We start from the raw sequence: 8,186 nt of genomic DNA, 5'->3' as shown, positions 1-8,186 counted from the left end.
CCCCTCGTCCAGCAGCGCTAATAGGGGACGCCCCAGCCGGGGCCTCGGTCTTACTCAGCTGTCCCTCTGTCCTGTGGGCTTTTCCTGTCGTCAGCGTCTGCCTCCCCGGACCCCTGCCGGTTTGTTTTCTCTGGATTTCTTAGGGCCGAAGGATGGCCTGGGTTCCCCTGTGGTGGGAACTGTGGGTCTTCCCTTCGGAGCGTGGCCTGAGCCTGCGCGGGCAGGGGTCCTGTCTCTGTCTGCCCCCATCCCCTCCGCCGAGCAGCGCCTGGCATGCAGTAGGCGCTCAGTAAATACTTGTTGGAGGCACCAGCATGCCCGGCAGGGCCCGGAGCCAGTTGTCTACTGGCTCTGGCCTGCCTGGGCACGCTGTGGTGCGCTCAGCCGTGGCAAGACCTGTTCTTGGCAGGGGGGGACCGGTAACCCCAGCCCTCAGGCGCCTCCAGTTTGGGTTTTTTGCCTACCCAGCAACTTCTAATTTGGGTGCGCGGTTGGGAGAAGCTCTCAGTTGTCAGCCCTGCCTTTGGGGGCGGGCTCCCTGCTGCTTTCACACGGTCATTGCGTGCAGTCGGGGTGAGATGAGACCCCCGCCCACTCCCTGCATTGGGGGTGCTGCAGGTGAGCGGCTAGGCCACCATCCTGGCCGCCACCCCTGCTACTTGGATGTTGGCTACCGCTTGACGGGTCTGCCCTCCACACGGATCCACCAGCAGCTTCCCTGGGGCCCCGGTCCTGGCTGAATGTGGCCCTCTTTGACAGGTGGGGCAGGAGACCCTTGAGGAGCGATGACAGAATATAAGCTTGTGGTGGTGGGCGCTGGAGGCGTGGGGAAGAGCGCCCTGACCATCCAGCTGATCCAGAACCACTTTGTGGACGAGTACGACCCCACCATAGAGGTGAGCCCGGGTGACCTCTCCCAGGCCCCAGGCAGCCAGGCGTCCACCCAGCCGGGACTGGGCCGGCTCCAGTCCCTCGCCCTGCGTGGTCGAGATGGGCCTGCGTGCTGCTTGCTCCAGGCGCGGGAGCTGCTTCTCTCAGGACCCCGGGACTGGGAGCATGAGAGGTGCAGGGGAGGGGCTGGCGGTTGCAAGCTCTTCATCGGAAGAGGGGCGGGGGTCCCTGAGCCGTGTCCTCGCGCAGGACTCGTACCGGAAGCAGGTGGTCATCGATGGGGAGACCTGCCTGCTGGATATACTGGACACGGCAGGTCAGGAGGAGTACAGCGCCATGCGGGACCAGTACATGCGCACCGGGGAAGGCTTCCTCTGTGTGTTTGCCATCAACAACACCAAGTCCTTTGAGGACATCCATCAGTACAGGTGAGCCACCTGTGTGGCTGGACCAGGAGCCCAGGGTACAGGCTGGGCCCGGACAGGGGCCTCCTGTCCTCTGTGCATGTCCGGGATGCAGCTGTGCCTGCAGCCTGCCAACTGGCTCCCACCTTCTCCTTCTCAGGGAGCAGATCAAGCGGGTGAAGGACTCGGACGACGTGCCCATGGTGCTGGTGGGGAACAAATGTGACCTGGCCGCACGCACCGTGGAGTCTCGGCAGGCTCAAGACCTGTCCCGAAGCTACGGCATCCCCTACATCGAGACGTCGGCCAAGACCCGGCAGGTGAGCCTGCTCCCCGCCCCGCAGCAGGCCAGGGACCCGTCCCGCCCCGCCCCGCCAGGGGGCAACGCTCATCGCCCTCTCCCTCGACACAGGGCAGCCGCTCTGGCTCTGGCTCCAGCTCCGGGACCCTCTGGGACCCCCTGGGACCCATGTGACCCAGCGGCCCCTCGTGCTGTAAGTCTCCCCGGACGGCAGGGCAGTGAGGGAGGCGAGGGCCAGGGTGTGGGCTCATGCCCTGCAGTCCTGGGCTGACACAGCTCCAGGGGAGGTAGAGGTCCCTGGAGAGAGCTGCCTGAGCCAGGCCGGAGCGGTGACCCTCGGGCCCGGCCCCTCTTATCCCCAGAGTGTCCTGTGGTCATGGGTCAGGCCTGAGTCCTTAGTGGGGCTGCTGGCGACACCGGTTGTAGCTCAGACAAGAGCTGGGTGCAGAGTGGTCAAGCTTGAGCCAGACCTGGGGTCCAGGAGGTTCCTGGCCACTCTGACCTTTGGGGGGCTGATGAGGAGCTAGCTTACCTAGCAGGGGTGGCCCAGGGGGCTTGGAGATGAGCAGGGCTGGGCTTCCTGTTTGGGTGGACGTGGGGATATTGGGGAAAGGGCTGGTGGAGTCTGGGAGCCTTAGGCCAGGAACTGCTTGAGCCTCCAGCATGGAGCTCCTCACCGAGGCAGGGACCCCAGGTCTCCTTCCCTGCCAGGTCCCTAGGCCGGGTCCCACCTGACCCAGTCCCTCCTTCCCCAGGGTGTGGAGGATGCCTTCTACACGCTTGTGCGTGAGATACGGCAGCATAAGCTGCGGAAGCTGAACCCACCTGATGAGAGCGGCCCGGGCTGCCTGAGTTGCAAGTGTGTGCTCTCCTGACGGCAGGTGAGGCGCAGGCGGGTGGGCTCTCGAGGCAGCAGCCCCCAGTGGGCCACGTTAGCCCCCATGTCCCTCTGACATCCCCGGGCTCTCCCGATCCTGCTGGACCCTGCCTGCGGTCAGCGGCGTTGTTTGTGCCCCGCCCCAGCACAGGCTCTGGATGTGGAGATGCCGGATGCTGGGAGCAGGCGCAGACGGAAGGAAGGAGGGAAGGAAGGAAGGAAACGCCGCTGGAGCCCAGCCAGCCCAGGGACAGTGGACAGAGGTGACTGCAGACCCTCCCACGGACGCTTTGCACAGACTGTCATGAACTGTCCCAAATGCCATCGGCACCCTGGCCTTTTATGCCCCTCCCAGCCCTCTTCAGGCCCCTGCTGGGCGCAGGTTGAATCACAGTAAATTATTTGATGGTCTCGACCCTGGGGTCTGGCTGAGGGTGGGAGCTGCGGTGCCTGTGGCCTTGCAGGAGGTACACGGGAACCTTGGCTCTGTCTGGTCTTCAGCCCTGCTGTGGCCCATGCGTGGGTGGTGCTGGGAGAGGCCAGTTGGGCAACCTGGGCTCCACCACCCTCGTCCTGCGTGTCCCAGAGCGTCAGGTGCTTCCTGCAGAGAGCTCTGGCGCCGTGAGAACAGGCAGGCTGCGGTGACAGTTTATTGCTGTTCAGCCAGCAAGGAAGGGGCTGGAGGTCAAGGGGGTTCCCTTGTCCCGGGAGGGAGGCCTTCTCAGGCAATGCTCACATCAGACTGGGGACTCTGGTCACCACCTTGGAGCCTGCTTGCTCTGAGTGGGGTAGATGGGCTGAGTTGTTGGGACCTTGTGAAGCAGCTGCCCGCGCCAGCCCAGCTTCCTGCGTCTCTAGCACCTGAAGCAGCAGGTCTGGAATTGTGCAAGTCTGGCCTTGGCACTGTTGGCCTGGCCTCAGCCTCTGCCACATCAGTGCCCAGGTGGCCACTCACGGCCCTGGAGCCTGGCCATCCTGGCCTTCTCATGTGGTGGCGACTGGTGGCCAGAATGCCTCCTCCTGTTACCCCCTCACTGAGGTTGCTCTTAGAGCCACCTGTGATCATGTACTTGGCCTTGAGGGGCATGTGCAGGCCCCAGGTAGGAACACACTGTACCAGGAAGGTTTGCCCTGCCTTGGCCAGATTCCACAACTGGCCATAGCCACAGGTGCCCTCGGTCCCTGTCCTGGCTAATGGGGGCCCACAGCGCTCCTGGTTCTGCTCCCCTCCAAGAGCTTGGGTCAAGTCCTGACCAGGCCCTTCTGGATCTGGGCCTTGTGCCCTGTAAGGGGGCTCTGTCCCACAGGTAAACAGCCAGCATGAGGAACAGTTTCCCGTGGGCATTGATTTTAGATTGCTGAGGAGCCTCTGGGGCTGCAGGGCAGCCTCTGTCACTGCCCCCTGAGGGGGGGCCAGATGCAGGGACTACCGATCACAGGGTTTCTTTGGCCTTGACTCCGGGTCCCCTGTGGGCTGGGCAGGGCCTGATGATGGGGCCATAGTGGGGTTGCAAGGCTGGGTCTGTCCCATGGTCCTGGGGGCACCCAGGGCAGATGTTGAAGGGACAGGGACCCTGCATTCTTGCTCAGAGCAGTAGTGTGGGACCATGGACCCTGACATCTAGGTCTGTGAAAAGGTTTGGCAGCGAAGTCTACTGTCCACTGAAGGAGCCATCGCATGACCCGTGGCCTGTCCCAGGCTGGGGACAGGTGGGCCAGTTCCTGCCCCCAGACCTGCCAGAGAGAGACCCAAAGCCCTGGGCTTTGCACAGACCCCTCACACCTGGGCCTGGGGCTGTCCAAGCCCTCTTCTGCTTTTAGAGGGCCAACCCATTGTCTTTGGGGAGGGGCTCCTGCTGAGGGAGGCCAGCAGAGGCCTGGGTGCCAGGACCATCCCTCCAGGCCCAGGGCCTTCCTGGGTGCCTCGCTCAGGTGTCTCTGGAAGGAAAGCAGACTTGGTCCCCTTTCAGGACCTGCCCTAGGTGCTGGGGTCCCTAGAGTCCTCATGGTCCCTGCGTGGCCCCCATGGTCTGCACTGAGGACAGATCCCAGAGCCGAGAGGTGTGGCAGGCACTTCAGGCTGCTCCTGGGACATCTGCACGGGGTTTAGCACGCAGGCTTTGGCCTGGCTTGAGGCTCCCTGCCTCATGCCCTCACCCAGGGCTACTTAGAACTCAGAAGTCAGGTGGGAGGGGCCTTAACTGTCACCATCCCACTTGCCACTTAACATGGGGGCCTCGCTCTACAGTGGGTGTGACGCCCCTGGGCACTGGGCCCCCTCTGCCCTCCGGGGCTGTCAACTCCACACCAGGACTGGACCTTTCCAACCTCAGCTGAACTGAGGTGCTGCTAGGGGCTTGCAAGCCCAGCCCTTGCTCTCCCCGCATCCTCTCTCGGTCTGGGACGCTGCATCTCCCCACTCTCTGGCTGCCAGCTTATTGCCCTAATGCCCTTTTGTGGGTGCTGAGGAGGGAGGGGCCCCTGCTGCTCCCAGGGGGGTGTTTCGGCTCAAGCAGATGGGTCAGACGTCTCCTGAGCCTTCCAGGGGGGCTTCGAGGGCAAGAACTGGAGGGTGCAGGGAGGGGCTCCACGGCAGATGGCCCGCATCCCCCTCCCCATCTCTGAGGCATCTGTGGTCAGCAGCTGCCTGGGCCCAGCCTAGCCTTGCCTTCAGAAGCTTTAGAGCAGAAAAGGAGNTGTGGGTGTGCCGGGCATTCTGGCAGGGATTTCCCAGCTGAGCTGACAGATCCCAAGCACACATATGGGGGACTGCGGGTTAGTTACCATATAGGGAAGGGGCTGCAAAGAAAGATTTGCACCAAAGTATGCAATTGGTTTACAGAGATGGGAGGCTTTATTAAAAGGAAATTTATTTGTTATTTTGCTTTTTCTAAATAAAACAGATGAAGTTGGAGGCAACAGGAAAGAAGAAAGCCTCTTGGCGAGGTGAGTCATAGGGGACTAGAGAGTGACCCAAGAGGACCCAGGGTCCCAACAGTTGAGAAGCTGGTTCAAGCAATCCTCGACTGATCACTCAGAAACATCAGCCTGGCCTTGTGGGGTCAGCCCTTGCATCTCATTCAGCCCAGGGAGAGGCAGGAGGGGATCCACAGCCAAGTCAGGGCCACCGTGGCATTCAGCTGGGCACCTGCTTCTAAGCTGCCTCAGGATGACATGCTCAAGTTTCTCCGTGACACGCTGTCCGTGGAAACATACTTCTCCAGCATCCAGGAAACATGCTTCTCCTGAGTGAGGAGGAAAAAGACAGGGTGCAGACAGAGAGCTGAGCCATGGAAGGAGATAGTGCATGGATGAAAAGTAGGAAAATGTAGATCCTCAGGGAGGACGTGTGGAAGGAGCTGATTCAGGGAAACCGCAGGAGACACCTGATGGCCTGGGTCCAGAGCCTCAAATCATGCACTGGCAGCACATGGGGACACAGCAGCTGGACTGCAAGCAGTAGGGCTTGCAGCAGCTGGACTGGGAGCACACGGGGATGCAGCAGCTGGACTGGGAGCAGTGGGACTTGCAGCAGCTGGACTGGGAGCACATGGGGATGCAGCAGCTGGACTGGGAGCAGTGGGGCTTGCAACAGCTGGACTGGGAACAGGAGGGCTTGGCTTGTCACAGCCAGAGCAGGAACAGACTGGCACACAGCAGCACACAGGCTTGTAGCAACAGACAGGCACACAGCAGCTGGAGCCACAGCCCCCACAGCTGGAGCTGCAGCCCCCCACAACTGGAGCCACAGCCTCCACAAAGTATGGGCCTATGCCCTGTAAGGAGGGCTCTGTTCATCAGGTAAACCAGCCGGCATGACGATGCAGGGCATGCTGCTGGCTGTCCAGGGCTGGGGGGACACCTTGCCCACCCTCCCTCCAGTGGCTTCCAAATGTCCAGCATCCCCCAAATGTCCAGCGTCGCCATCTGAACTGATTTTAGGCAGTTAAGGAGCTATCTGGGGTTGCAGGACAGCTTGCCATATAATGCCCCAGCTACTAAGGGCTGTGTCTCTCATTGCCCCCTGAGGGGACTCAGATGTGGGTCCCTCTGTGCAGAGGGTGTGTCCTCAGTGGGCTAGGCAGGGCCCAGTGGTACTGCAAGGCCAGGCTGTCCTGTGGTCCCAGGGGTGGCCAGGACAGATGTCGAAGGGGCAGGGCCCAGCATTCCTGCTCAAAGCATCAGTGGGGGAACCACGGCCCCCCCATGTCCAGGTCCATGGGGAGGTTTACAGGGAACTCCACTGAGGGAGCCTAGAATATCCATGTTCTGTCTTGGGCCAGGGATAGGCTGGCCAGACCCTGAGCCCCTGGAGCCCCCAGAGAGAGGCCTGCAGTCCCGGGCTCTGCTGAGACCTGCTTATGCCACTGGCCTGGGGCAGTTCAAGACCATGGTCCTGTTTTCAGGGGGTTGCCCCTATGGGCTGTTGGACCTGGGTTGGTGGGCCAGGGAGGGCCAGCCCATTGTCCTTGGGAAGAGTCTCCATGCTGAGGGAGGACAACAGAGGCCTGAGTGGTGGGACCCTCACTCCAAGCCCAGGGCCTTCCTGGGGAACTCCTCGGGTGTCACTAGAAGGAAAGCAGACTGGGTCCACTTATCACCCAAGCCCATGTGGCACTCCTGGGGGATGGGCCCCACAAACCTGGAGTCCTACTGTCCCAGCATGGTGCCCCTGGTCAGCACTGAGGACACCCCTGCAGGCTGCTGACCCCAGAGAGAAGGGCGTGTGCAGCTAGGCTTCAGCCCTGACTCAATGGGAGGGGCCTTAACTGTCACCATCCCACTTGCCACTTAACATGGGGGCCTCTCTCTACAGTGAGTGTGACGCCCCTGGGCACTGGGCCCCCTCTGCCCTCCGGGGCTGTCCACTCCACACCAGGACTGGACCCTTCCTACCCTCAGCTGAACTGAGGTGCTGCTAGGGGCTTGCAAGCCCAGCCCTTGCTCTCCCCGCATCCTCTCTCGGTCTGGGACGCTGCATCTCCCCACTCTCTGGCTGCCAGCTTATTGCCCTAATGCCCTTTTGTGGGTGCTGAGGAGGGAGGGGCCCCTGCTGCTCCCAGGGGGGTGTTTCGGCTCAAGCAGATGGGTCAGACGTCTCCTGAGCCTTCCAGGGGGGCTTCGAGGGCAAGAACTGGAGGGTGCAGGGAGGGGCTCCACGGCAGATGGCCCGCATCCCCCTCCCCATCTCTGAGGCATCTGTGGTCAGCAGCTGCCTGGGCCCAGCCTAGCCTTGCCTTCAGAAGCTTTAGAGCAGAAAAGGAGGAGGGAAGCCCAGAGAACAAAGCTGGCAGTGGCCCAGGCAGTCTCCATTGTTTACTGCCCCAGAGGGTAAATCAGGAGGGGACCTCTTGCTGGAGCCAGCCTGGTGGAGTAGGTGGCAGTTTAGGCTTCGAAGGTCTCATGGAGGCCTGAAGGTGCCTGTGCACCATGTCATCCTCTGGGCCCAGTCCAGGGACAGCGTGTCATGGAGCAACTCAAGCGTGTCATCCTGGGGCAGCTTCAGGAGCAGCTCTAGGTACAGGGGTGGGAATCAGGTCATGAGGGGCCCTGGGGAGGGGTCAGTGCCCACACCCTGCTCCTTCCTGGGTCACCTTTCTCTGGGCATCTGTGGGGACCTCCCTGAGCAATACCTGGGTTGCTGCTGTGTACAGGAAGGAGGGAGGCCTGGCCAGGCAAGCGCCCACCCCCTGCTGCCTTTTATCTGTGTTGT

General features: G+C 62.0%; 2 protein-coding genes across 4 annotated transcripts; both read left to right on the top strand.

Moving 5' to 3' along the window:
* The first annotated feature begins 67 nt into the window (after nt 1-67).
* Nucleotides 68-2,888, top strand: HRAS (Harvey rat sarcoma viral oncogene homolog). 3 transcript variants are annotated; one of them, XM_008594668.1, is made up of 6 exons: nt 68-119; nt 760-896; nt 1,141-1,319; nt 1,456-1,615; nt 1,708-1,789; nt 2,352-2,440. In XM_008594668.1, the coding sequence occupies exons 2-5, from the start codon at nt 786-788 to the stop codon at nt 1,768-1,770; spliced, it is 513 nt and encodes a 170-aa protein (XP_008592890.1). In that variant the 5' UTR covers nt 68-119; nt 760-785; the 3' UTR covers nt 1,771-1,789; nt 2,352-2,440. The 3 variants fall into 3 exon arrangements, with proteins under 3 accessions (XP_008592890.1, XP_008592889.1, XP_008592888.1); XM_008594667.1 differs by lacking the exon at nt 1,708-1,789 and adding an exon at nt 2,620-2,888 and having other exon boundaries at nt 105-119; nt 2,352-2,477; XM_008594666.1 differs by lacking the exons at nt 68-119; nt 1,708-1,789 and adding an exon at nt 2,625-2,888 and having other exon boundaries at nt 754-896; nt 2,352-2,477.
* A 1,263-nt stretch (nt 2,889-4,151) lies between these two features.
* Nucleotides 4,152-7,704, top strand: LOC103610516 (uncharacterized transmembrane protein DDB_G0289901-like). The gene is made up of 4 exons (XM_008594670.1): nt 4,152-4,183; nt 5,814-6,057; nt 6,108-6,251; nt 7,588-7,704. Exons 1-4 carry the CDS (start codon nt 4,152-4,154, stop codon nt 7,702-7,704), a joined length of 537 nt encoding a protein of 178 aa, XP_008592892.1.
* Nucleotides 7,705-8,186: the final 482 nt, after the last annotated feature.

This window comes from Galeopterus variegatus, unplaced genomic scaffold, assembly GCF_000696425.1.
Source record: "Galeopterus variegatus unplaced genomic scaffold, G_variegatus-3.0.2 Scaffold11254, whole genome shotgun sequence".
In the NCBI taxonomy this organism is placed as follows: Eukaryota; Metazoa; Chordata; class Mammalia; order Dermoptera; family Cynocephalidae; genus Galeopterus; species Galeopterus variegatus.
This window is presented reverse-complemented; position numbering and strand designations above follow the sequence as displayed.

Bases quoted from the DNA above. Each gene is read 5' to 3' on its own strand.
- HRAS (XM_008594667.1), top strand. From the start codon at position 786: ATGACAGAATATAAGCTTGTGGTGGTGGGCGCTGGAGGCGTGGGGAAG. The intron at 897-1,140 runs GTGAGCCCGGGT...GTCCTCGCGCAG, and splicing joins AGTACGACCCCACCATAGAG to GACTCGTACCGGAAGCAGGT. The intron at 1,616-2,351 runs GTGAGCCTGCTC...CTCCTTCCCCAG, and splicing joins CGTCGGCCAAGACCCGGCAG to GGTGTGGAGGATGCCTTCTA.
- LOC103610516 (XM_008594670.1), top strand. From the start codon at position 4,152: ATGACCCGTGGCCTGTCCCAGGCTGGGGACAG. The intron at 6,058-6,107 runs GCTTGCAACAGC...TGTCACAGCCAG, and splicing joins GCTGGACTGGGAGCAGTGGG to AGCAGGAACAGACTGGCACA. The intron at 6,252-7,587 runs GTAAGGAGGGCT...TGAGCCTTCCAG, and splicing joins AAAGTATGGGCCTATGCCCT to GGGGGCTTCGAGGGCAAGAA.